The 27,800-nt window shown below is 41.6% G+C and overlaps 1 protein-coding gene across 8 annotated transcripts in view; it reads right to left on the reverse strand.

The window, feature by feature from the left end:
• The window catches only part of HERC2 (HECT and RLD domain containing E3 ubiquitin protein ligase 2), a 93,929-nt gene that overhangs the window by 38,784 nt on the left and 27,345 nt on the right, over positions 1–27,800 (reverse strand). For 4 of the 8 annotated variants that reach the window (XM_083610265.1, XM_083610258.1, XM_083610260.1 and 1 more), the window contains exons 21-55: positions 27,270–27,454; positions 26,906–27,061; positions 26,632–26,817; positions 26,235–26,405; positions 26,037–26,140; positions 25,166–25,316; positions 23,123–23,337; positions 20,179–20,311; positions 19,952–20,079; positions 19,656–19,851; positions 18,770–18,906; positions 17,862–18,035; positions 17,632–17,768; positions 16,510–16,661; positions 15,676–15,867; positions 14,653–14,840; positions 14,348–14,540; positions 12,446–12,628; positions 11,784–11,968; positions 10,971–11,118; positions 10,669–10,865; positions 10,203–10,433; positions 9,607–9,742; positions 8,505–8,648; positions 7,455–7,597; positions 6,607–6,874; positions 5,918–6,060; positions 5,620–5,718; positions 4,192–4,360; positions 3,967–4,092; positions 2,402–2,510; positions 1,997–2,136; positions 1,408–1,598; positions 1,049–1,154; positions 135–226 (exon numbers count right to left, since the gene is read on the reverse strand). In XM_083610265.1, coding sequence (XP_083466391.1) covers positions 135–226; positions 1,049–1,154; positions 1,408–1,598; positions 1,997–2,136; positions 2,402–2,510; positions 3,967–4,092; positions 4,192–4,360; positions 5,620–5,718; positions 5,918–6,060; positions 6,607–6,874; positions 7,455–7,597; positions 8,505–8,648; positions 9,607–9,742; positions 10,203–10,433; positions 10,669–10,865; positions 10,971–11,118; positions 11,784–11,968; positions 12,446–12,628; positions 14,348–14,540; positions 14,653–14,840; positions 15,676–15,867; positions 16,510–16,661; positions 17,632–17,768; positions 17,862–18,035; positions 18,770–18,906; positions 19,656–19,851; positions 19,952–20,079; positions 20,179–20,311; positions 23,123–23,337; positions 25,166–25,316; positions 26,037–26,140; positions 26,235–26,405; positions 26,632–26,817; positions 26,906–27,061; positions 27,270–27,454 — 5,608 coding nt within the window. The remainder of the gene's footprint in view (positions 1–134; positions 227–1,048; positions 1,155–1,407; positions 1,599–1,996; positions 2,137–2,401; positions 2,511–3,966; positions 4,093–4,191; positions 4,361–5,619; positions 5,719–5,917; positions 6,061–6,606; positions 6,875–7,454; positions 7,598–8,504; positions 8,649–9,606; positions 9,743–10,202; positions 10,434–10,668; positions 10,866–10,970; positions 11,119–11,783; positions 11,969–12,445; positions 12,629–14,347; positions 14,541–14,652; positions 14,841–15,675; positions 15,868–16,509; positions 16,662–17,631; positions 17,769–17,861; positions 18,036–18,769; positions 18,907–19,655; positions 19,852–19,951; positions 20,080–20,178; positions 20,312–23,122; positions 23,338–25,165; positions 25,317–26,036; positions 26,141–26,234; positions 26,406–26,631; positions 26,818–26,905; positions 27,062–27,269; positions 27,455–27,800) is intronic. The other 4 variants (XM_083610261.1, XM_083610264.1, XM_083610263.1 and 1 more) reach the window with 3 other exon arrangements.

The following is a 27,800-nucleotide window of genomic DNA, read 5'->3' on the forward strand; positions in this document are numbered from 1 at the left end:
ACAATAACAGCGGGCATTTAAATCTGACACCTTGTAGCGGAAAGCCATGGGGAAAACATAGAGAATATTCATCTTACATGGGTTCAACGCACAACTTTCTTAATTAGTCTTCCCTATAACCAGCAATAACCTACCTCTGTGCAATCACCGAGAAGAGGAACTGTGGTGTCTGTAGGATTAATGTTGATTGTCTTCAGCTCTATGAGATTGTTTAAAGAACTTCCACCTGCAGCATAAGGAAAGAGACGCATGCTGGATTATTTTTAATTTGGGAGTTGTTGTTTTTCAGTACAGGCAACTCTCAATTTATGCAGGTGTTATGTTCCAAGGCACCGCATGTTAAGTGAAATCATGTATATTTGAAACCATTGTAAAAGCCAGCAAACGGCCTAGGACCCTCGTACCTACGGGACCGCTTCTCCTGTTATGTCCCACAGAGAAACTTACGGTCTTCAAACAAAAACATCTTGGAGGTCCCAGGCCACAGAGAGGTTAGGCTGGCCTCAACCAGAGCTAGGGCTTTTTTGGCTGTGGCTCCGATCTGGTGGAACGCTCTGCCACAAGAGACTAGGGCCTTGTGGGACTTGACATATTTCCGCAGGGCCTGCAAGACAGAGCTGTTCCACCAGGCCTTTGGCCAGGGCACAGCCTGACTCCCTCTTTTGGCAGTCCTCACAGAACTCTAGCCATTGATCTGATTTGAATTAATTTTATAATGAAATGATTTTAGAATGTTGCATTATTTGACTGTTGTTAGCCACTCTGAGCCCGGCTTCGGCTGGGGAGGGCAGGATATAAATAAAAATTTATTATTATTATTATTATTATTATTACTACTACTACTATTATTATTATTATTAATATTATATTAAACACCCTGATCTGCCCAAGCCCTGCTCCACCCCTTTTTGTGATATTTTCAGGTCACTTCCAAGTTTGGAATACACGTATCAGATGCACCTAAAGCAGACACTGCCTGTATTACCATACTGCAAGAAAACAAAACAAGCTGCTCAATAATGAAACCAATTCCCTGACAGTTCCATACCTGAAACCACAACCAACGAGGGCATGTAGCTGCTGTCTGCAGGATCCACAATCATTTTCAGTCTGTGTACAAGGACGTCAGGGAAAATCTCCAAACGGATCCAGTGCTGGGGGGGGGGGGAATGACTGCAATTATCTAAAATTCTCTGGAGGCACGGTGGACTACAGTTACATGTGAACATGACTACTACTTCTTAGAATACAATACTTGCAAGTAGTTTCAGATAATAAAAACAGTATTGCTTTTAAAAAATATATATCTGCAGGTATAGTTCTACTTTTATCAAATGATGGTGACAGCAATGAGAAGATTACACTGAAATGTGAGGGAAGCCCGCGAACGACTTCTTTAAAACTCACCTTTCCTTGGGAGCCAGAAGACTGCCAGCACTGGTCCCCACCATCAATCAAACGTGAGGCCTGATTCACGGAAGACGACACATTCAAATTTTTAACGATTCTTGACCAATCATCCAGTAGCATCCCTCTCTGGCTACTGTGACGCCTCTTCAGTTGCTTTCCGGAGCGGCCACAAAATACTGGAGATTGACCTATTGTAAATAGTTAGTGTTGTAGATTTGAAGACAACTATTTAATTCAGGAGCATGCTGTCCTAAAGGCTGGAGCATTATACTGAACTGTATTTGTAGAGTTAATAATAATAATAATTTATTATTTATACCTCGCCAATCTGGCTGGGTTTCCCCAGCCACTCTGGGCGGCTTCCAACAAAACACTAAAATACAATAAAAAACACTAAAACACAGCACAAAGCTCTTCCTACAAGCTTTGTTCACAATAAAGAATTCTGCTGAGTTTATTAGAAAGAGGAGGTCCAATGAAAGTTAATCAGAAGCAGTTTCAGAAAATGGGGTTTCCAAAAACTTTACCCACAACAAAGAGTTATGCAGAAACGTCTCAGACTTCATTAAGCTATAACGTATAATACCTGGCTCATTTATTCTTCCAAAAGTGTGTCGTGTGTTATGTTTCCTGGTTTTGAAACAGGTTTCACAGAAATCAAAGTCATCACAGTTTCTGCATTTAAATCTGGGTCCATTGATGGGAAACATCTGACAGCCATCACACCTAATTGAAACAAAAATTCAATTATCACATTAGCTTTTCTATTCCGTTCACATAATTTAATCCAAACAAATTCTCATTCTATACCGTCTACTACAAAGATGCCTACTCTTTCAGGTTTTTTTAACCTGTTGCATCTTTGAGGGGAGGGGGGAATCAGGCCATGTTTTATGTTATAGAAACACTACAAGAAAAAAGATGCAACTTAAAGAAAAAGCCACAATAAAATGGTTAAAGGGTTTTTTATTTTTTAAAAAAACACACTCACGTAACCCCTGGATGAATACTGGGAACAAGTTCCATTTCTGACAGTAATCCAGTCCAATGAGACTGCTGAGGAAAGTCAACAATGACATCTTTACCATTGGCACTAAAAGCTGTGACAAGAGAAGAAATGGGAAATATAAAAAGTATTTGTGAGATATACACATACTTCAGTGACTGCTGTACTGATATTTCCTACTTATGAAACTTCTGGTATAAAATATTTAGTGGTGTACTCAATTCCTTGCTTTAAAACAACGAGCTTTCTGTGAACCTGAAAACCAGTATTTAATCCAGATTTTTAGACCACTTCTAACTCGAGAACAAGTGTAATAGCTATTGCTTTATCCTGAAAATAAATCAAACCCAAAATGTGAAGCAGGCATATGTGACACTCTGCCTCTATTTGAAAGCTCGTGTCAAAAACACAACAAACTGCCCTCCCTTTCCTGATGCAATCTGAACTGTCAGGTGGAGGAAAGCACAACATGACTTTCAGAATGACCAAGTAACTTTTAAAGCTATAGTGTTCCTTATTAACAGCTCCTTCATATGAAAATGGAATATCAATTTATGGAAATAGCAAGCTCCATTCCATTACATCCCCCCCAACCCGCCAAACAGGTATGTCTTATGTCAGGATTGTTTACCAAAAAACTTTGACCCTAAATTCTGTGACTGAAGCATTGCTCACAAAACAGGGCTTTCCAACCTCCCTGCTTCCTGCTGCTGGTCCCCATTCCCCACCCCCAAAAAACACCCTGTTCCTGAGGATTCAGAGACACAGTGGCCTAGTCCATATGTGACACTAAGCCATACTATGACTTAGCATGAACAGACAGGCTCCTGGGGAAGTTTGCTCTTTGTTATGCAGAGAGCTCAACCATGAACCCTAATTCAATCCACATTAAGCGATGGCTTAGCTCATAATAGCGAGGCAGCAAACTGATAAGGGAGGAGCAAAGTTTCTAGGACCTCTTTCCTGGGAACGCACGCATTCACACTAAGCCATAGTTTGGCTTAGAGCGACATGTGAACCAGGTCTTTGGGACAGTGCAAGGGATGCCATGAAGAGCTGCAATGGGAAAGCATAACTGGCAAATAATGTTGACATTTGCCACCTTACATGGGCAGAAGTGCCTCCCGCTCGCACAACGACATACTTAGAGCCAAGCCAATACAGTCGTACCCTGGTTGTCGAAAACCTTGGCACTCGTCCATTTTGGCTCCCAAACGCCGCAAACCCAGAAACGAGTGTTATGGTTTGTGAACGTTCTTTGGAACCCGAATGTCCAACGCAGGTTCCGATTGAGTGCAGGAAGCTCCTGCAGCCAATTGGAGGCCACGCCTTGGTTTTTGAACATTTCCGGAATTCGAACAGACTTCCAGAATGGATTTCATTCAACAACCAAGTTACAACTGTACTTCCAGAATTTGCTATAAAAAGGCAAAGCATTCCAACAGTTCAATATTAATCTTGCAGGCAACACTACAATTCTACAAACAACGAAGTCCGTAATTCTGTGCAACCAACCCAACAAACTTTTTCTTTTAATGAATACACATTACCTTTCACAACTCCCACGCTCCTGTGGGTAACAGAGCCCCACTTGTACTTGGGTGTAGTCACGGAGGTTTTTACTCGCACTTTGTCGCCAATCTTTATGTGTGATGGAGAGCTCTGTGGTGGGAATCCTATTTAAAAAATGCAAAAGCAATGAAATTAATGTCTTTGGATTTTGAGCGTGTAAAAGATAGCATTAGAATAATGAATGAATGAAGCAACTGACTTGCCTATAAGTTCAACGTGGATATATCTGACCCAGTAAGTGCCACCTTTCTGTTGCCAATCGCATTGCACATTGAGATCATGCAGTCCATCGCGGTCCAATTTGATAACTTTGCCCACGTCGCCCTCACAAACCTCCTCATATGTCCTGCAGCATCTAACCATCATTCCCACCTAGGAGGAGGAAAAACTGGATCAATATTTACCACCTGAAGCTTCAACAGAAATGCAGTATCAAAGTAACTACCCTGAACAAGACAGACTACCCTGTGATTTAGGAGAATTTGCAATCACTGGCCCATTTAATGGCTTGCCGTGAACATGCAAGAAGTGAAGTTACAGGGAACCAGGCAGAGGGCCTTCTCAGTAGTAGCACCTGCCCTGTGGAACATCCTCTCATCAGATGTCAAACAGATAAACAACCACAAAACCTTCTAAAGACATCTGAAGACAGTCTGTAATTTTGCCTTCTGTACTCCTCCCTGCTAGTGCATTGGGGGGGGGGGCACACGATTCCTGGCTTATACAAGCAAACTGGGGGCATGGTTTGCTTCTATTATTTTGAACCAGGGCTGCACAAGTAAACTGCAATGATCCACACAATCACTGCTCTAAAAAAACAAAACTGGAAAAGAAATAGGGGACAATCATGTATTGGATTATAGTTCACACGTACAACAATGCATCCAATGTCTGCAAGTCAGACATGCCCTCTCTGCACAAGCAAACGCCTTTGGAGCATTGTGTGAATCATCCCAATGTGGCTTCAGTCTATAAACCACACCACATGCTGGAGGGCAAAAAGGAAGACTCCAGCTCTGAGTTTGGGTTGAAGATTTCATCCAAATTCCAAAGGTGGAGAGCCAAATGGGATCAGTCCAGGCCTATACTTGCTGCCCAGCGAGAGCACCTCACACAATACTATGATGATCGTAAGCTAATGGCTTTCTAATCCAATGAAAATGTTAGGAACACGGGAAGCTGCCTTATTCAGAGTCAGAGGCCGCTGGTCCATACAGCTTAGTACGTTTTATACTGATTGGTAGTGGCGCTCAGGATTACAGGCATGAGTCTTTTCCAGCTCTGCCAGGAGATGTCTGTGATTGAAACTGGAACCTTTTGCATGTAAAACAGATGCTGTACAAGTCAGTTACATCCCTGAAAACACACTGTGGAAGGAGGAAGTAGCCCCTTGACGTTACCATGAAACAAAGAACATCAATGCCTTCTATGAATAGAGCAAAGCAACAACAGATTGCAACAGCTGGGAGATTAAATAAAGCAGCTTTTTGCAGTTATCAAAGCAATTTGCAGCTTCCGTGTTTATCTCCTCCTCCCACGTGCATCCACGTCAGCATTTCAGCTGCATCAATATCATCCTTTTCAAATAGAGAACATTACAGTTCAAATGCAGACTTCATAGTCAAGCTTACCTGAATGTTCTCTCGCACATACACAGCATAATCATCATTACTTAAGAAATCAGCTCGCTTCTTGTAAGTCTGGCTTTCTGTTACAACGGCACCAGTAGACTGCAATAAAATAAAATTAAAAAATCCATAACTCTGACGCACATTATAAATGCTAAGTGCTCTGCAATGTAGACTCCCGAAATGATTGCAAAGAATGTTCATTTTGGTTTCCTGGCCCAAAGTTGTGACTGACATATCAGGAACACTGGCCTCTCTACATGTTGTTTCAGAATCCTAAGATCCCATTCCTAACGCTTACCACGGGATATGCAGCTTCTGCTTCTTCGACATCCTCTACCACTTCTTCATCTGAATACTCATCAGATATAGTGTCACCATCTGAGAGGTCAGTAATTTGGACATCTGGGTGGTCCAAAAGCCAGCCCACCAAGGCTTCTACTCCTACAGCAAGACGTAATAAATACAGACATCAACAGTATTATTCACTTGACCTGACGTTCAAGAAAAAATAACTTTTCTCCTTGTGCTTCACTGACCCTACAGTCAACTTTGGCTGCACCAAATCATTCCCCCAGATTTAAAAAACAAAATATTCAATTCTTGTTTTTCAGGCGATTTTTCACAACCTCTCTTCAATTTCATCTCTTAAGACCATTTGGCAATCATTCAACATCAAAAATGTGGGGAAGGTGTAGCCCTGTGCATTTTCTGTGATATCCTCCTATCCCTTTTCACTGTTGGTTAACCCTTATAGTTCAGTTTCTCAGGTATGCAACCTTGGGGGTCATCTGTTTTTCTTTCCTTCCTTCTGGCTACCTGCAATTTAGTCCTTTTTGCTGCCTTTTCCCTTTCTCACATTCTCTTTTCCATCATATTGCCCTATTTCCACAATATCTCATTCACTGAACGTCAAAGCACTTTCCAGCTTCTCAAAATCTTAATGCAACGTGTTCTTCCTTGAACCTCAAACAAACAAAAGCAAAGTACCTGGTAACCCAGAAGCACTTCCAGAGGTCCCCGAAAGTGATTTCAGTGCAAACTCAATATTCTTCCTGGGGAAACCCATTTCCATAAGCTGCACCACAATAGGAAGCGGTGGAATAGGGGATACTTTGCGTTTTTTCACTTTTGCAGGTCTGATGTGCTGGACTGTAACAGGGGTTGTGGCTTCACTGGAGCTGCAGTCTTCAAAGACTGGAGTTGAGGGATGTGCAGACTCGACTGCCAGGTACTGACACACAGCCAGTGCAGCAGCCTATAAGAAGATATACACAAATCTTTTTGCAACTGTAATACATTTACAAAGTACAGTTCGTATCTTGGATCCTGAACGCCTTGCGAGTCAAACGTTTTGGCTCCCAAACGCCGCAAACCCAGAAGTGAGTGTTCTGGTTTGCGAACGTTCTTTGGAATCTGAATGTCCGACATGGCTTCCGATTGGCTGTAGGAACTGCACCTTGGTTTCTGAACGTTTTGAAAGTCGAACGGACTTCCAGAAGAGATTCCGTTTGACTTCCGAGGTACCACTGTACAACATTAATAAGATTTATTATTTACGCCAGGTCTTGTGGCACATTCAAACTAACAAAGCACCAGGAGATCTAGGGCTTGACCCAGGAACCTTGTAGTCTGAAGCTGTGACCAGCATTGGACGCTGTGATTAGAGGCAGTAGGCAGTCTCTGAAATAAACATGATCAGGAAGGAAAAGCCTATTATATTACAAGCCACTGCTTTAAACTATGAATTGCCTTGGCAGAAAGTTTTTATTCTATTGTTGTCTATCTAAATAAAACAGTAACTGTTTCTCCTTAATGGGAGAAAGCTAAGATCTTACCTCAAGTTCTTGCTTATCAAAAATCGCCTTCACAGGTGATGGCTGTGTTGCTGCCGTCAGCAGTTGTTGTAAGAGGATCATGGGTGGCTGAGGTCCCTCAGGAGACAAGTCTCCAACATCAGGTGATGTCACTACGCCATCATCTTAAGCCAAGGAAAGTGGATTTAAGTTTCAGAAACAACCAGAAACCGAAATACACTTCCAATAACAGATTACTTTTCAATGGTGTCTCACTTCAAATGTAAACACCTCTTCTTCTTTTTTAAAAAAGGAACATGTACATCACATTCTCTGTTCCAAAGAAATGAAGCTTTGAATTCTGAGAAGATGTTTTGTATTTAAATGTCTACCTCCAGAACTACCATTATCTCTTTTTATTATGTCATTACATAAAAATGTTTAAACTGAAATGGAAAAAGGGCTTCAACTCGCTTATAACATCTACTTAAGAGTGACTGAAATTGCTAAGCACAGCAAAAGCTTGAGGAAGATTTCACATAACCACTGATGGATTTATACCATCTGAGATTTTATGCAATTATTTTTTAAAAAAAAATAATAATCTAGGGCAATTAACAGGCAATGAGACGATCATCACTAACACTGGGTAAGTATCAGATTTCTTGAAGACATATTAATTTCCTAGTTTCAGTGGAACAGGGTAACTCATTGCTGTATACTCTCCACATAAAACACAAGAATATCAATTCCCTAGAAGTAAAATGGACCCTGCGTGGCTCTCTTTATTGCTCTATCCTTTCAGGGTATCTGCTTTCAGATGCAATTATTAAACCATATGAAAATATATAGAGAACGTTACTGCTGGGAAGAAATTGCTTGTTACAGACAGAAAATGCTTCTTCTTTCACCTTTTTGACTTTCAACATTAAAAAAAACACCCATGTATGTCCTGCCAGAAAGGAACTCACGGTAAGTCAAGACAATCGTGCACAAAAAACCGGTCCTTTCCTCTGTTCGTCTGCCTACTTCAACAGTAGAAAAAAGCAAGAGAATCCTTATCAACCTTGTAATCAAGCAGAATATTATTACCTGTGGGAAGTGAGCCGCCATCTTGCACTGCAGGCTGAGACAGGATTTGTCTTAATTTATCCTGGTGAGAAAGCAGAGCTCGACCTGCTTTTAGTATGTACAGTTTTAACTGCTGGCATCTGAGCAGATCCAAGTCTATTTGGCCTGTCCAAAACATATGATAGGCATTTCTTAGCAAAATAAATAGGAAGAATTGATCTACAAATATCTATTTTAGAAAGTGGTTTGTACGCCTGTCTGCTCAGCCGCCCTCTTGAGATAACATCACCAAACTCTGCACAAGGGTTCTCGATGTGGGGGCAGCAGACTTTATTGGTGTTTGGACACCGGGCAGCATTTTGAATCAAAGATGGTGGACTGAAACATCGCTTTGGCATGACTTTGCCCATTTGGGGGCATAGTTTCTGCCAGCTCTCAATATATCATTACCAAACTTGACACAAGAGATCCCAAGGTGTGGGGAGCAGTCTTGGTTGGCATTTGGATGCTGGGCACCATTTTGAATCAAGATGGTAGGCTGAAACATGGCTTTGGCATGACTTCACTCTCTCACACACACCCCCATTGACTTGGGGCCAAGTCAAGTGTTCCCCAGGTCAGGTTGGACCACTGGGTTGGAGTGTACAGCCCTAAAACTCACAAATTACACTGTTCATTTAAAAATCACTAGTGCTTTTTTGTTTCTTCCCATTCCTGCTGGAATGCTTATTAGTAGAAACTCTTTATATTTTAACACACAGTTAAAATAAAGCTTGAAGATATGAAGAAAAGGAAAAAATAAATACTGGACTGTATTTTTATCATATCCAAGAGGCACTACTGCTTTAGCCCAGTGTTAGTTTTATATATTCATCATTAATGCCATTCACTTCTTCCATGCATTCTTATCATTCAGCATACAAACTTATGGCTCTATTGACTGAAAACAGATGTTTTCAAGTCTCCAAGTGGTGTGCAATAAAGGTACAATAGGGATAAAATTAAACATAAAACACCTACCAATTAAGAAACATTCTTCAAATCAGCACACTTTGACATCATCTGTTTAAGAGTAGCATCCTTTTAGAGTGAGCATAGTATTTATAAATCAAGAAAAACATACCCGAAACACCCTGATTTGGAGTCTTTATTCTGTGTTTTTCAACTTTACTTCCAGCCAAGTTCACCAGCTGAGCCCAGACAGACAGCATTGGTTCAGTGAATGGCAAATTATTGACATTAAAAGGAATGACCGGGAGCTATAGATAAACAGACATTTTAAATATATATTTTAGTATAAATTCCTTGTAAATTGTGTTCATTTCTTTGCTTCCAACCTGAGAGAATTCCCTCCCTTCTCCGGGTACTTGTAAAAGGTAGAAGCACTCCTAGACCAATGCAGAAGGGGCTGTCAAAATTTGCTTTCCCAGGGTGAAACAACAGTGAGGTAAAGCAAACAGAAAAGTTCTACCCAAAAGATGTGGAACTGAAGGTGACTTGTACAAGAGCTGCTCAAATATTGGTAACATATTACCTTATCTGAGCAGTGATGCATGACACTCGAAAGAAAAAAAATCAGCTTTTTTGGGATGCACAAATTGCTGCTCATCAGCCAGGAGAATATTAGAATATTTCCCAAAACGAACAAACAAACAGTCCACGTATAATGCATCGTACTCAGCTTACACCTTAAGCAAGACGTCACTTTAATACACTTACTGGTTTTAGCTGACTGAGGGGACAGACTCTACAGGTTCTCATGTCATAAAACTGAACTGTGATTTTTCCTTTCGGGGTGATTCGTGTCACTGTGCCTTCTCCAAATTCATCATGGATGACTTGGCCACCTAACCGCAAGCGACTATCTATTCCGCCAATGACTGCCAGGACAGCCATCAAGCCTCCCACTTCTGGATTCTCAGAGTCAGGAAAGAAGTCTTCCAAAACAGCCTAGGGGAAAAAGAGAACAGGCATAATGAAACTGTAGCAAGGACTTCCCTTTGGAAAATATTCGCAGTTCAAGAAAAACAACATGCAATAATATTTTATATTGCAGCCAATTTTACATTAAAGAAGGCAATCACTTCACAAAAATATATCATAGCTTTTAAATAGTTTGACAGAATCCATTAACGATTACTAGATTTAAAACAAAAATGAGTTAATTTTAAGATGCGGGAACTACCCCTTCTGACTGTTTTCCTGCAAAGATGTGGGTGATGGAGGTTAGCTGAGAGTTGATGTACTTGTTTATGAGTCCATTCCACTGGCTCAGTGAATGCAATGTCCTCAGCAGTGCCACTATCTCCTCTGCCAAAGTACTGCTGTGAGTGGCCGTGAGAGAGGCCTGAGGCCTTGCCTTCCTCCTCCTCAGAGTAGATTCTGCCAAAAAAAAGGGGAAATTTGAAAAAGAGGAAAACTCATAGACAGACATCAATATGGTTAAAAATATAAGAATACAACACTGAAGGCATAATATTCTCCTACCTCTGAGCAGTGGGATATCTGAAGAGCAAGTGGTAAGCAGACAGCCAAGGAAACCAAACAATTTTTCCACCAGGAATTTCATATCCCTTGACCTTTCGCTTTTATCCCAGGAAGGAAGAACTGCTTGCAGTAAGTGCACTGCAAGGATCTAAAAGATGAAAGGAGAAAACATATCTATTTTAGAGAAGTCTCTCGAGCTACTAGGAAAAAAACCCCTTAATTCTACAAGTAGGAAGACACTCTTATGCACAAAATAACCACCAATGCTCCTCTTTCTAAAAAAATATGGAGCCACTTTCTCATTTCGTTACAATTCAAAATGGTTTATTAAAAAAGACTTTAGGTATGTAGTAATAATAATAATAATAATAATAATAATAATAATAATAATAATAATAATTTATTATTTATACCCCGCCCATCTGACTGGGCTTCCCCAGCCACTCTGGGCGGCTTCCAAAAAAACATTAAAATACTGTAATACATCAAACATTAAAAGCTTCCCTAAAATGTAAGCTGTAATGTTATGTATATAAGCTGTAAATAACTGCCTAATGTCAACCCACTGTGTGAAACAAAATAATCCCCTGCTAGGGACCCAACAAACCACATTTCCACTTCCTCTTTCACATCTAGGCAAAATGCAGCAACGAAACCATTCTGCGTCTTCTTCCTGCTTCATCGCTTTCAAGAGAAAGGTGTCTGATCTTGAATCGAGCCACAGACATGAAGTGTGGCTTTCAAACCCTATTATGACTCAGCTGTAGTGGGTTAAAAACCCCACTGGATATCTCCAGCACTGAAAGGCATTACCTGTCGTTGTAGAGATGCAGCAGTAAACGATTCATGTCCCTCGACGATTTTCATTAGGAGAGTTATCCATTGCGACGTACTAAGAGTGCTGCACATCTGAGGCATGAGGGCTATACTTCGGATGAATCCCAGTGAACACCAGCTCCTGTGCTGTTCTTTATTAACCAATGTATTTGGTACAGAAGCTGGAATTTATTTTAAAAAAAGAAACACTCTTAAGTGCTCTTAGTTGCCTAAAATTACTACATTTGTGCATTTAGACCTGAATTATTTGCCTCAAAGCACCTAAAGTTAAACTGGCTTTTTAGAATAAACAGTTTTCATGTTGCAGAATAGAACGATAGCTCATTTTATTTATCAGCGTGTGCAGTATCATGTACTTTTGCCTGTTTTAGTTGAACACAACAGGATAACTATGAAAACCTAAGGAAAACAACAAAACACATGAGAAAGCGAAGCACCAAAAATCGCTCTGCAACAAAGGCCTGTTTGCTCTATTAACAAATGGTGAAGCTCTTTTAAATATACTTTTTAAAATGCACTGCTGCAGACATGGGATGAGGCAAATCATTCTAATTTGAGGTGCCACAATAGGTTACACTGATATGAGGATGAAGGACTCGGCACACAAAACAAGACTCTGATCCGGTGCAGGTATCTACCTGATTTGTCTACGGTCCCACTCTCGACTAGCATGCGCAGCAGTCCACACAAAGTTCTTGTTGCTTCATTCTGCATAACTTCAGCATGGACTCCAGCCGAGAGGCAGAGAGTCTGCAGCAGATTCACTGTGCTTGTCAGCATCATGGAAGTGGGGTGGAGATTTCTTTCAACTTGTTCTCCTTCTGAAACAAGAGTCAAAATAAATGACAGAAGACAATGAAATTGATGCGCTCCATTGCAAGCTACTTATTTTCACAATCAAATTAATTCAGGTCTCCTAACGCTGGGTGGGGACGTGGGTGGCACTGTGGTCTAAACCACAGAGCCTAGGACTTGCTGATCAGAAGGTTGGCGGTTCAAATCCCCGCGATGGGGTGAGCTCCCGTTGCTCAGTCCCAGCTCCTGCCAACCTAGCAGTTTGAAAGCACGTCAAAGTGCAAGTAGATAAATAGGTACCGCTCCAGCGGGAAGGTAAACAGCATTTCCGTGTGCTGCTCCGGTTCGCCAGAAGCGGCTTAGTCATGCTGGCCACATGACCCGGAAGCTGTACGCCGGCTCCCTCGGCCAGTAAAACGAGATGAGCGCTGCAACCCCAGAGTCGGCCACGACTGGACCTAATGGTCAGGGGTCCCTTTACCTTTACCTTTAACGCTGGGTGACAGCAAGCACTGTGCAAGGTGATTTCAGCTCAGGGATTCCCTTTTCTCTCTCTCCCTCCCTCCCAGTACAGCCCTACCCGACTGCTCCCAAATCTGTTCTAGAGGGTCCCCTCCCAACCCTCCCGTGTGCATATTTGGAAGGCACACAGAGGCTGAAGAGGGAGGAGAGAATCCATTCCACTAATTGTGCCTGTTCCACTGGTGGATAGACACCCCTGGATATTGACTTTCACTTTAAACCTACGAGTATTTTAATAAATGCCAGAATTTCCTTAACGTTGGAAAAACCAGTAAAAAAAAAAGGAAATTGGAAATATCCAATTTAATGTTTTTCCGAGCAAATTAATCTTCCACAGCTTCAGAATGGCATGATGAGGAAAAATCATAACTGGACTAATATTACAGTATTGAGTGGGAGTTTACATTGCAGGGATGACATGCATACACAGAAATGCATACACCCAAACTGCTACCATGCAGCCATCCTTACTTTCCAAGCAAGGCGGAGAGCTTTCAAGAGCTTACTGGGTTCTGGAATGTTCTCTCACAAGATGTTGCAGGGCTGTCCACATTTCCACAAGTTCTCGCGAGAGCCTTTCAGAGCTTGGTAAGCAAGCCTAAGAGGTTAAAAGCTCTTTGAGCACCAGGAACACCTGGTGCAAAAGAAGCTTTTTGAGCTCTCTGCCTTGTGTGCAATTAATCTGCAAGATTTCAACTGAGCAAGGTTGAAATTGCACGGGTTAATTGCATGCAAGAGGTGGTGCTACTGTATACCAACACGCCACTCACATACCAGTACTGGAAGTGAAATTAACCCAAAATAAATTAAACCCCACATTCTGTTCCCAGCAGCTGGAGCAATGTTAGTAAGTTCAGAAAGTTAAAAGGTAGTCAATTAATAATAATAATAATAATAATAATAATAATAATAATAATAATAATAATAATATTTAAACCCTACCAATCTGGCTGGGTTGCCCCGTCCACTCTTATAATGTCAATTCCCAGAATAGCTAGGTTTTTAACCTCTCTCTACATCCCTTATGTCTTATGATTGGAAGAGGAGAATGCATATTCTAGGAATAGGTACTATAACTACAAAACTACCAAGTGTCCGGCTTCTTTAAATAAGTTGGATCTCTTTCTTGAAAAATGAGGTGATAGTAGAACAAGGCCTATTTGTTCAAACCACTTACTGCTTGGTAGCTACATTACCACTTGTTCAGCAGAAAAACGCCTTACCAGAATCATCCTCTGTGTCTGAGTCTTCTGTTGTAGGCTGAGAAGCAGGTGGTGGCTCAGCCAGCTTGAGATCGTATTTTCCCTCTTTCCCCATCCTGTAAGAATTGGTGCTGCCAGTGTCCCACTGAACTCGAATCCAGCCGTCTTCACCCAATTCTCCAATCACACGCCCCAAGCCTGGAGGAGGGCCATCCTGAAGGGAAGAGCAGCAGAAATACAGGAAAGTTTAAAAACATATGGCCAATAATTAAGATCATAGAGTGAACTGAAATCCAGCAAATATGGCAGACATAGTCAAGCAGTACCTGATCTCCCCACTTCCAGTCCACCCCCCTCATCACTCTGGTGCCAATCTTCATCATGGCTGCCAACTCTGGCCCTGATACAGGAAGTTGAACTGGAGTGGTCTCCTTCCTGGACTCTTCTAGGACTGTAGCAGAAACGCCACGCGACGAAGCAAGCATATCTTCCTCGACGTTGTCCGAACTAGGCCCTAATTTAATGAGAGGTATCTTGAGATCTTGCAGTCGTTAAGAGATAACTAATATCAAAAGTAGTAACTTATTCCAGCTTTCCAAAGCAGTCTCCACAAGAATGTAATACTTTTGTTCAAAGTGCAAAGCCGAAGAGGCATAGTTCAGCGGTAGGAAATATTCTATTTTTAAAATTATTTTTTAAAAGTTTTTATTTATACTTTTCAAGTTTATACATTTCATTAGTTTTCCAATCAATTTAACATTTCAAAGTTTGACTTCCTTAAATTTACTTTTTAATATCTTCTGCATATCCAAATTCATTTAATTTTCTTGTTTAATGATCTACTTCAAATATATACTTTTATGAAACTGCAAGTTATTACAATAATCCTGCTAATGTTTTTATCTGTTTGCAATTTATCTGTAAATATTCTATAAACCATTTCCACATTCTTTTATAAAATGTTTGTTATCTTGATTTCTTATTCCGATAAGTTTCGTCATTTCCATAAGTTTTGGTATCCATTCTTTCTTTACTGGGACTTCTGCTTCTTTCCACCTTTGGGCAAGTAGCATTCTTGCTGCTGTAGTAGCATACATGAATAAGTTTCTATACAATTTACATAGTTCTGTCCCTATAATTCCCAAAAGAAAAGCTTCTGGGGTTTTTTTACAAAAGGTATTTTGAACATCCTTTTCAATTCATTGTACATCATTTCCCAGTAAGCTTTAACCTTACTACAAGACCACCTCTGGTAGAAGATATTCTAAGGGTTCTAAAGCAGACCAAACATTCTATTCCCAACAGTGAAATGACAGGTAAGATGGGTCTTTCCCAAGTAGCAAACGTACCTATCAGTCGCAACGTGGTTTGCGTCAGTGCCAACATGCCAGAATTGAGAAGAAGGTTCATGGTGTTTGCACCATGCTGTAGGGTTAGCATATTAAGCATGACTAATAAGAAACGTGCTTGTGGAATAGTCCCAAGGCTTGGTCCCGCAGGGTTCTCATTGGTAATGGTTTGCAGGGGAACAGGTTGGATTCCTAGAAGAAATAGGATATATTTTAACAGACACACGCAAGGCAATGGCTGCTTATCGGCTCAAGTAAATGACCTTGAGATGACTGTTAGTTTGCTTCTGGAACTGGTTTACTAGTTAAGTTGCCTCTGTTTTCCGACATTCCCAGCAGGCTCCCCAAGGAAAGAACAGATTCACCTGACAGCACTTCATCTAAGTAAGGTTTGCAAATACAAAACTACATTTCACTGGATGTATGGTCACTAACAAGATTTGCTTGATAGCCAAATCTTCAAAGGAGGAACGAGATTATGAGCCAAAGCGACAAGTACCACCCAGAATGTGCACCTCAGGAGAGAGGACTCACTTCCTTCCATCTTCCTCCAAAGAAATTAAACTCCCCAGAAGCAACATGGAAGAGCGTTAAGAACAACCCTAACGACATCCCTGAATATGCCATGTCTCACAGCCAGCTTTGGATAGGTGGTTAGGGGGAGAAAGGAGCATCAAATACACAGGCATGATTTGGTGGCTGCAAGATGTGCAAAAAATACTTTTGAAACTTCGTGGAAATTCAACAACTTGCACTCAACTAACAGGCACAAAAGAAAAGTAAATGAATTGGAGTTTTTATTTTAAATTACAGAAGAGTATTGGTAATACTCACCTAGTTCTTTGAATCTGTTGTTAGCATCAAGCAAGATGTTCCGAACGTTCTGAATAGCCCATGAGTACAACTTCCCAAAAGTAACTTCCAGGAGCATACGATTGAAGGGCGGAATCAGATCCACATCCTTTAAGCAGTCCGTTAAGGGTTCCCTATGTGGATAACAAGCAAGCCATGATTTCCAGTGTTTTCAGAATGGTAACCTACCTTAACACCTATTTTGCATCACAAGCGGATACTGCTACAAAGTGCAACAACAGGGTTGGGGGCCACACGCAAGCCAGAAAAAGCTGCCCACCTGCTGTTCAAAACCTCTTAGAACCCCACCTTCTGTGCCTTTGCAAGACTTTCCCAGTACAGTGGTACCTCAAGTTACATACGCTTCAGGGTACAGACTCCGCTAACCCAGAAATAGTGCTTCAGGTTAAGAACTTTGCTTCAGGATGAGAACAGAAATCGTGCTCCGGCAGCAGCAGGAGGCCCCATTAGCTAAAGTGGTGCTTCAGGTTAAGAACAGTTTCAGGTTAAGTACGGACCTCCGGAACGAATTAAATACTTAACCTGAGGTACCACTATACACATTTGCATTAGCTCAAGGAGAAGGGTAGGATCTGGACAGGGGGCTGAACCCAGATCTGGACCACGCTGCATGCAGCTGCCCCCATCTGACCATCACCTAATGTCATATGACATCTGGTGATTCAAATTTAAACCCGCGACTGTAAAGGAAGAAGTGGGGGTGCAGACTCTTACTTTGGAATTTGGTGCTGCGGCTTTACCTGTCCTGCGCCTGACATTATATGATGTCAAAGTGATGGGAAAGGGGCTATAGTTTGAGCCAAAATATAATGCAGGCCAAATGGGGGGTGCCTGGCAGGCTGGAGATATCCCACCACTACTACTATAAGAAACAAGGTGCTCCTATGACACATAAATGCTACACCAGGACCATGAACATCATCACCTAGTGCTCCACCTGTGCCATACAGGAGCTTTTGTTCACCATCAAAGCTTCCAAGGTCCCCCTGTGAAACCCCTATGTTTCACCTAAACAGCACAACAAAGAGCCAGATTAGGTATGAAGAAGCAAAAGTGTGAGATGCAAGGGAGAACAAAAATTACCCTATGTTGGTTCCTTCTGGAATAAGTCTTTGCCATCCACAGAATATAGCGTATTGTGCAGAAGGCAACAGGAAACTCTTGGTTGCCAGCTTTAGGATTGTATCAATGCCCTCTAAACGAACCTCAGCTCTTTCCAGCTGCAAAACAAGAGAGAAAGGGGGTAAATATTTTATCTATGTAAGTTCTTTACGCAAGCAAGTCCCCGCCATATGAAGTGAGCCATGCCTTACCTGCTTTAGTAAGCACTTCCGCATCTTTTCAACATCAATGGGCTCTTCTTTTAAAGCAAATTCAACTATGGTATTGAGAAGAGCAGACTGGGGATATAAGCCCTGGACGTTCTGTTTCAGCCATTTGTATTTGTGAACACCCGTAACTGTGTTGATCAGCGGCTGCCATTTATCCTAGAAAAAAAACAAAATGCACATTTACACTCAAATTAATAACCTAAGAAATCAGTCTGAAAATAGTGCTCGCCCCACAGTGGCACGTTAATATAGAAAAATTTAGAGCACTAAGTTCTACGACCAAGAAAGGTTTTACAAATGTGACCAATTAAGTACACTGCATTTATTCATGTGCGACACTTTTTAACTTAAAAAGGTAGGATTCAACAGGTAGAAGGAATTACCTTTAGCTACAAAGGAAGGCCAATGCTGACATTTAAAATCTACATTTATGACACAAAGGAAGTTCATCCAAGGCTTGGAGCCAGTTCACTTAAACACCCAACTAGAGATCCTCTCTGTGCGACTGTGAGGAAGGTCTTACACACTTGCTTATCATGTATATACAAAGTAAGGTTCAGTAAGGATATCCAAATGCACAACTTTCCTCTACAGAGAGCGCCTGTGAAATCACTGGGTATTAGTATAGCACATATGCCACAAAGATGCATACATATTGTGTTATCTACTGTTTTGTGAACGACCACTGTTAATAATGTAATTCATTTCTCTCTTTGCGCAGCTGCTTTTGCAGCAACAGACTCATGTGCTTGTTTTCGCAGCGACAAACTAACATGACTACCACTCTGATAAACATACCGCCTGACACTCAGCTGCCACATTCACATATTCTGAATGGTTGTTAGCTACTGTGCAGCTGGCCCATATTTAGTACCTGATACTCTGCATACCTTGGGTGATTTGGCTGACAAGGGCCTTTTATCAGTTGTCACAGGGCTGTGAGGTATGACACAGGGCTCTTCCAAATCACTTTCCTCATTCCCAATTTTGGACTCTTCCACATCAGACGGCTCGGATTTTTTAGGGACTAGCAGCGAGACATAAAGCAAACATACTATATTTATTTATCTCTTTATAGTGTGCTCCCTTCACCCTTGGGCCCCAGGGTGGGTTACATACAGTTTCAAAATAGTTAAAATGTTACTTCAACACAGTGGTACCTTGGTTCTCAAACTTAATCCATTCTGGGAGTCCATTTGACTCCCAAAACCATTCGGAAACCAAGGCGCGGCTTCTGATTGGTTGAAAGAGCTTCCTGAACTCAAGCAGAAGCCACGTAGGATGTTTGGCTTCCGAAAAACGTTCACAAACTGGAACACCGATTTGTTCGACAACTAAGCTGTTCCAGAACCAAGGTGCCACTGTACATCAAATTTGTGTCACCTTTATCCACTTCCAAAAGCATGAGCAAAACTATTTTTTTTAATTACCAAGAAAAATGGTAGCTTCCGTAGAAAACACTGCTTTACGAAAATGTTAAGAATTCAGAGTGACACACAACTGCAAGCAGACACCCCTTCTTTTCCCCTCTCCCTGAACTGTGCCCCTCCAATTCCTAATTACACTATGTCTTTTGCAATTAGATAGAGCCCACATAGTACTAAGTGAGATCTAGCAAGATATATATTTATGGATTTTTTTTTTTAATGGGATGCAAAAGTCTTGCTTGAGAATGAAGCAAGCAAGCATCTGTTGTATTCTACCTCACAAGCAAACTGACAAAATGCATAATAGTCTCTTTCCCTTCAACAAGAAATTGTATTTCAAAACATTTACCTCTCTTTTTTCTTCGCTCTCTAATTATCTTCTGAACTACCCTTCTCCATCGGGGCAAAGAACTTAGACTTTTAAGCTTGGACATAATGGAGAGGTCATTACACACTGCCGGACGCAATTCATTGAAGAGGAACCTCAAACGCTCAATAACAGGGGCACAAACCTCTTTGTAAGATCTTCCTTGTTCCTGGTGAGTCTTAAAACGACAATGCAAACAGATCCCTCTGTTAGTAAGGTAACAGTAACACCTAATGTCTTAAGAAAGGGTACCAGTGATTCCTTGGTCTGATGCTTACCTTGATCAGCGAGCATTTTGCTTGGTAGACAACACGACACACATCTGCTACAGATTTTGGAAGTACACGATGTTTAACTTGGTCAACTCCTAGCATAGCAGGATGAACAAGTGAGAGTGCTATATGACCTTTAAGAGGGGGAACGAGAGAGGAGATCTCATTGGAGAAAAAAAAATCAAAATAATACAGTAAGAATTTTAGAACAATTGTGTGTCAAATGTAGATACCTAAATCCTCATGCTTTAGAAGGCAACATAGCAACAGACGTCCTACTTCCTCCACTGGGTGCTCTGGAGGGAACGTAATTGGTGTTGTCAAGTGGCACTGTTTGCAATACCTCTCCACTTGACATAAGAAGTCCTGCACAAAAATGAACACGTTTAGTCAAGATATCACTGCAGTATCCATGCATTGCAGCAGACGTTACTTTTTATAACAATAATAAAAAATTAACAAATATTTGCTAGCTTGTTCTGACTGATAACCATTTCAAACTCTGTCCCTATGAGCTACTAAGAGTCCCTGATAGTGCTATAATGCTGTGTGTACGCTGCACAAGAAAAACCTGAGCAAAGAGTTGTGGCATTCTGAAGATTTACCGTGGGATATACAGAGAGAGAGAGAGAGAGAGAGAGAGAGATACAGTATAGAGAGTAGAGAGATAGATTTCGAGACAGCTATAGAGATATATAGATCTAGTTCTATATAGATATCTATATTATCCTCCACAGGTAGACACATGCAGAGAGAGAAAATACTGTAAAACAGTGGGGCAAAAAAGAAACCCTATTGCAAACAACGCAAGCTTAAGAAAAGGAGGGGAAAGAACTGAAAACAGGAGCAACATCAAACCACTATAAAAGCAGATGTGGAGAACTTTTGGCCCTCCAAATGTAGCTGCACTACAAGTCTCATCATTCATGAGTATGGGCAGCACTGAAGGTGTCTGTTGAGAGATGGAGCCCATCTGGAGGGCCACAGGTCTCCCGCCCCCCAAAAGGCAGTATTCTGTAACAGCCCCAAATTTTTCTAACAGGATGATGAAATACAGAGAGTGATAGGTGTTTCCAGTGGTAGCTCTCAAGATTTGGGTAACCCACCTGACACATTTCTGATCACGACACTACCTGAAGCAAGGCCTTAAATGAAGAATGAAGCGCTCAGGCAATTTCATATAGGAGGAGGAGATTCTTTTAATATTTTGCCCCAAACCTTTCATCATGTGTGGGCACCCTTGGCCCCTCTGAATGTCGCTGAGCTATGACTCCCAGAGTCCCTACCACTGAATGGCTGTGCTTGCTGGGGCTGATGGTTGTGGTTCAGCAACCTCTGGAGAACCAAAGTCTCTTTCACCCCCAACCCGATTTAGGACTTTGACGAGCTGACTGAACCCAGGAGCAAGTGGGCAAGGAGTCAAAAAGCTGGAAGCCAAATTTGGAAACCATCTAGGTTTCTGGATTGTCTTCAAGAGGCAGTGCACTTATGCTGCATTACAGAAGTAAAACCTGGAGGTCACTTGAACATGGATGGCCAAAGTCAGGCCTGGTCCTGAAGCCAAAAATATCAGCTCCTCTCCTTACATTTTCTGTATACTATACTTTCGAATAAGATCATTTCAAATAAAGGCTCCACAAAGCTACAAGTCTTAACAGGCAAAGCTTCTCCAAAAGTTACTAATTATAACCCATCCCTCGTAAGCCACATGATGCTAGTTTCCTTTGCCTTCTATGGCATAATCCAGGGGTCAGCAAACTTTTTCAGCAGGGGGGCCGGTCCACCGTCCCTCATACCTTGTGGGGGGCCAGACTGTATTTTGAAAAAAATGTATGGACGAATTCCTATGCCCCACAAATAGCCCAGAGATGCATTTTAAATAAAAGCTCATGTAAAAACACCAGGCAGGTCCCACAAACAACCCAGAGATGCATTTTAAATAAAAGGGCACATTCTACTCATGTAAAAACACACTGACTCCTGGACAGTCTGCGTGCCGGATTTAGAAGGCGATTGGGCCAGATCCGGCCCCCAGGCCTTAGTTTGCCTACCCATGGCATAATCCCAAGAAATAATATTTCTTCGAGGCGTTACTTAAGAAGCCTTCTTAGATGCATTTCTCCATCTGTGGGGAACCCACAATCCATTTTTCCTCACCCAAAGCAAGCCACACTGGTAACCAATTAGGATAAAAAGATACTGCATTCCTTCATATAATACACAAAGACACCGAACATAAGGAAAAAGTGGCAGCTAGATGAACAGCGTACTGCATATTTCACACATGGTTTTATTTTTGCTATTCGGCAGAATTTTGCAGAGGTGGTTGGTTTGGTGTTGTTGGGTTTTTTTAAGAAGGCAGATGCTATTTTCCTGGCATAGAAGAGAAAGGGTTTGGGGGTGGGAGGGAGGAGAGATGAATTAGAGCTGCTGCAGTAACTCCAACACCCTCAATGTGTAGTATGGATCAAGGCAACAATCAGCAAAACTAAAAGCAGCCGCCAGCCAAAAAGAGAACTGAAAAATGCCCTGAGGAGAAACAGGAAGAAGAAAAACCCAACCAAAGGCATTAGGCCATTTTATATGATTTGCTACACATACACTATTTGAATTATTCAGGTGTTCCTATTCCTATTAGCAAGGTAACACTTTGCCCTGTTATGATTTATTGACAAGGAGGCCAGGAACTACTCAGCTCACAATGCAGAGAGAGGTAACAAAAATCTGTATTAGCAGGTGTGGAAAATCATGCCCTCCCCTGAGACTGTTGGACTCCCATAAGCCTCAGCCAGCAAAGCCAACTGTCAGTGATAAAGGCAGCTAAATAACAACTGGAGGGCTACAGGCTCCCCATCTCTGGTTAATAAAAAAATAGTGAGAGTCAAATGTTCCCAAATACAAAGTCCACTGCCGGTTGATAAAGTGCAGATCCTGGCCCAATGCACCCAATGAGCTCTTGCCTTGGGACCCTGGACAGGAGTACAGAGGTCAACTGCATAAAAATCCCTGGTATTCCTATAAACTAAGAGACTCGAGGTTCCCAACTGCCAAGAATCCCACTGACCATTTCACTACCTAGAGTGAGATAATCCATCCAACTTTGTCTACTTAGAGAGCTATGGCCACTGGGAAGGGTAGGAAACATCAGCCTATGTCCTTCACACAGTGCACTGTTACCTTCACCGTGTGGTCCTGGATGTTGTTGTCTGCAATCGCTTGCAGAAATGGCTGTGAGTGGTCACTCAAGGTCAGTCGATGGGAATACAGCTTTGATTTGTTTGGGGTGGTATTGCCAGGAGAGCTGCAGTGGTCTTCATCCTTCTCCTCGTTGTAACTGTAATGTATTTGACTGGTTTGCAAGCCTCCAGAGAAAATGGAAGACTTCAACCATTCTACAAGAAGAACAGAAATACATTAAAATAGTGTGTTACAAGCATATTTTTTTAAGGGAATAGTTTGAAAGGAATAGGAGGCCATTGAAGCACATTGCTTTTGCAGTAATTCTTCTGCTTAAGAAAAGAGGATTCAGTGGTCTACCCTGAAGTTATAGGCAATATTTGATGCATGTATGTTTTAAAGGATTCCTTCAGAAACAGTTTTGTGGAAGCTCCCTTTTTTTTTGTGGAAATCTTGGGCAGCAGGTCTTTTCCCTACCACCTGAACGCAAGTTTTATTGAAAACAGAAATGCTAAAGACTGAACTGGGACCTTTTGCAAGCAAAGCAAATGCATTACTGAGCTTCAGCCACACCTTGATATAGTTCATCTTAATCAATAGATGTAATTTAGCCCCATATTTTCAACAAATTTTAGCACATTATTTTACTCCACCTTGAGCGTAAAAAGTGGCACACAAAATTTAAAATACAATAACAGCAAACTATCGTTTTAAAAAATGTTAAGACAGCAGCAATGCACATCAAACTGTACTCTAACTAAGCTACTTTTGGGGATCAGACACCTGTTATTTCATTATTCAGCCTTGCCCATGCATTTACTCATGCATGGAAAGCAATAATTTCTCCCAAGTCAGACCATCTGCCAGTTTTGAAACAAAGTAGTATACTAACAGTTTATGGAAGAATTATCCTTCTCCAAGATTGTTTGCTTCTTGCTTTCACTTCATTACATAAGTACATAACTTGTTGCACATACACAGAGTTCTATCCAAAAAAATACTGAACTGAATTATGCTTCGAACAGAAATTGTTTTGCAGCTTTACATACTGGCCCACAGAAATGATGGGCAAGTTGTGTTATAAAGGCTGCAATCCTATAAACACTTACCCCAGAGTAAGTTCCACTGAACTCAGTGGGGCTTATTTTTGAGTAAGCATGCATATCAGCGGTTTTCAACCAGTGTTCAATGGCACCCTGAATGATGGTCAGGGGTGTCGCAGGCAACACTGCCCTCTGTCCCTCTTTCTTTGCCTCCCTCCTCTGATGCCCTCTTGCATCTCTGCCTCCCCAAGGCTTGCACAGCTGTTTATTGCAGCTGCCCTGGCTATAGGCTTCTCAGGCTATAAGCTTCTCTTTGGCATGGGGTGGGGGGGGGGGCAGCTCAGAGACCAGGGACAGCTGCAGCAGCTGTCTGGATAATAATAATAATAATAATAATTTATTTATTTATTTATTTATACCCCGCCCATCTGGCTGGGTTTCCCCAGCCACTCTGGGCGGCTTCCAATAAAACACTAAAATACAATAACCTATTAAACATTAAAAGCTTTCCTAAACAGGGCTGCCTTCAGATGTCTTCTAAAAGTTTGGTAGTTATTTTTCTCTTTGACATCTGGTAGGAGGGTGTTCCACAGGGAGGGTGCCACTACAGAGAAGGCCCTCTGCCTGGTTCCCTGTAACATGGCTTCTCGCAGCGAGGGAACCGCCAGAAGGCCCTCGGCACTGGACCTCTCACCTAAGGAGAGAGGAGAGGAGGTAAAAGGAACACTCCACAAGGGAGGGTGCTCAAAAAGAGGTGAGAGGTTGCCAGCTCTGCAGGCAAGGGGTGACATAACTGGGCTCCTGAGCCCCACAGGGGTGCTGCAGAAAGAATGTAGTTGGTCCAAGGAGCCATGGACTCAAAAAGGTTGAAAACCTCTGATGTACAGCATTAAATCACTCACTGTGGTTAGAGGGTTAACATTAAAACAGGGACCTAAAACTATGAGCACATTCCCAATTTCATGTTAGTTACATTTAATTGGAATAAAGATATTCTTACTGGCACATTCAACCTCCACAGGAGAAAGGGGTGTACTCATTGCCAGATATGAAGCATGTAGACCAAGAAGTAGGCCTAAATTTCTTTCAGTGTCTATGAGAGGCGATGATAGACTACCAGTATCTGGCGTAGTAATCACTTCTTGGTCAGGCTAGAACAAAGAAAGAAAAAGAACAAAAGAGCTGTGATATCATACTGAATGACAGATTTAAAGACTAATACCAAATTTCCCGATCCATGAAAAAAAACAACCTCTTCATAAACAAGTGATGTGCAGCTACTTGAAGAGTTTTGAGTTTAACAAAAACATCATCAGGAACCTGAAGATGGTATTCAATTGTAATGTGAGAGAGACACACGAAGGGCAAAGGACTGGAAGGGATCCAACCACAGAAAAAGACTAATAACTGTCCTACCCCACAGTCACAGCTGAACGCTAGAAATGTAGCTCTGTTGTCTTTGTACAGGCCTATGAGGGAAATCAACAAGCGGCTTGGAAAAGGGTGGGAAAGGCTGAGGTGGGCGGGTCTTTCCTTTCTTAAAAACTAAGAAAAAAACCAGACCTCAACATCAGGAATTCATAAAAACTGGATAGGTTGTCGAATCACAAAGGTAATTAATTAAGAGCAGTGCTATTTTTCTAGAAAAAGAGGTGCCGGAACTCACCATGAACGCTTCCCTTGTTCTCTTATAACGGAAATGGCGCCCACCTGAGAGGTGCCGGAACTGAGTTCCGGTGAGTTCCGGCTGAAAAAAGCCCTGATTAAGAGTGAGTAGGTGTGAAGACCCTGCCTCAAGCAACAGGAGGAACACAATTCCACCTCGTGGTGTCCTTTGTGCCCGCTAGCAGTTGTTTGGAAAACCCTCTTACCTCCATATATTGGCCGACACAGAAGGCATGCATCGATTCTCTTGTATCCTCAAACTGCAGAGCTGCTTCCAAAGCTACAACTGGGTCCTCTCCAGCAAACTGAGCTAAAAGAAACCAGGGAACAAACTGTTAAAGGAGGCAACCGAACAAGATAGGACTCTGTTTGGTATATGTTTTGTTCGCAAAGTGACGTCTCACCGAGTATACTGCTTCCTGTTAAGGACTGGGTTTGGAAATCCTTTATATCGTACACTTTGCCATCAATCACTGTCCAGAAGCCGCCATCTTTATTGTGGTTCTCCAAGTCGGCTTTCCGTATTAGTGTCACTTCCTCGTTGTTCCTGCAATTCTGTCCTGTAAAAAATGAACCTAACAGGTGAAAAAAATACATGTTATTGCTATGGTTCACAACCAAAAGGTCCAACCAAAAGAGTGAGGAATCGAAGAGCAAGGAAAATACTACGTAATTGTGTGACCTGTCCAAAGTGGTTTTTGTGCCAAGACAAAGCTTTTGAAGCCTACCTGCAAAGACAAGCTAGGAGCTCTGCTAGAAAGATCCAGCAAGTATTCTAAACGTTTGCAAGAAAGAACATACCCATTATTCCTGGCCAGGCCAAGTCTTCATTGTCATCTCTCTCTTTACCAGGAGCTAAATGGTTGAATCTGTCCAAATGCTCTAGTAGACCAGCCAGCAAAGGAATCGCACCGGCTTCCTGGATGAGCCCAGCATTCTTACTGAGAAGAAGTACTATAGATACGACCAACTCTGGAAGGAGGACACCTAAGGAGAAATAGAGATGTTCAGCAAAACTCTGGAAGCGTTAACCCTGTAGACAGGCTCCAAAACAAAGGACAAGACGAGTCAGTACCTGTTAGGTCTCCATCCACAATGCGAGATACTTCTGCAAAATGCCTGTGACTGGTGGATGCAATGCTAGTAGCTACAGGCAGTATGTCTCCAATATGTGTACACAAAAGGGCTGTGTATTTCTTCAACAGAGAACCAACTCCTAAAAGCTCAGGACCTGTCAAAAAATAAAAGAACCATTTTATTTTTAAAGATCATAAGCAACATCTGGAAAGTCAAAACCTGAAAAAGGCTTGTTATTATTAACTATTAAAGCATTTAAACACAGCTAACTTGCAGGGTAAAGTAGCAATTTGAAAAAGCTATTTCATACAGTTTTTATGTCAACAGAATGCTAGCAATAGCCAAAAAGAAGTACTACTTACTGTATGTATTCGGGATCTGGCCAACACTATCGCCTGGATACAGCTTACTCACAAGCAAACGCTGAAAACGCAGCAGCAAGTCTAGAGAAGCAGACCTCTCTTTATTGTAATGTTCATGATCTAAGCAGGAAGAAATACGGCGAGCCACATCTTTCAGTTTAGCTATTGTCTGGGAAGCAATGTTCCTGATGGGAATAATGTTTTAAAGAAGGTTTTAAAAGACATCTTGAATAAACAGGTAACAACTAACTAGGCATGAACTAAGATTTTGTTGTGATTCTTGGGAGTCAGGAAGCTCATGCATTTTGATTGGCTACGTTGGCACCATGACAGTCTCTGAACAGCAATTTGTTTCGTATTCCAAAAAATGAAGATTATCTATTTTTCTACATCATCCCCAGTTCCATCGGTGTTGACAAAATAAGCTGCTGTAAAAGAAGTACTATGCTGAAGTGTTGGGCAATATGATATTCTTACTTAAATCTACTGCATTAATGTAGGATATGTGTTCTTAGGTATAAAATAGTATCA

The sequence above is a fragment of the Podarcis filfolensis genome, assembly GCF_964270895.1.
Source record: "Podarcis filfolensis genome assembly, chromosome: 4".
NCBI classification, from domain to species: Eukaryota; Metazoa; Chordata; class Lepidosauria; order Squamata; family Lacertidae; genus Podarcis; species Podarcis filfolensis.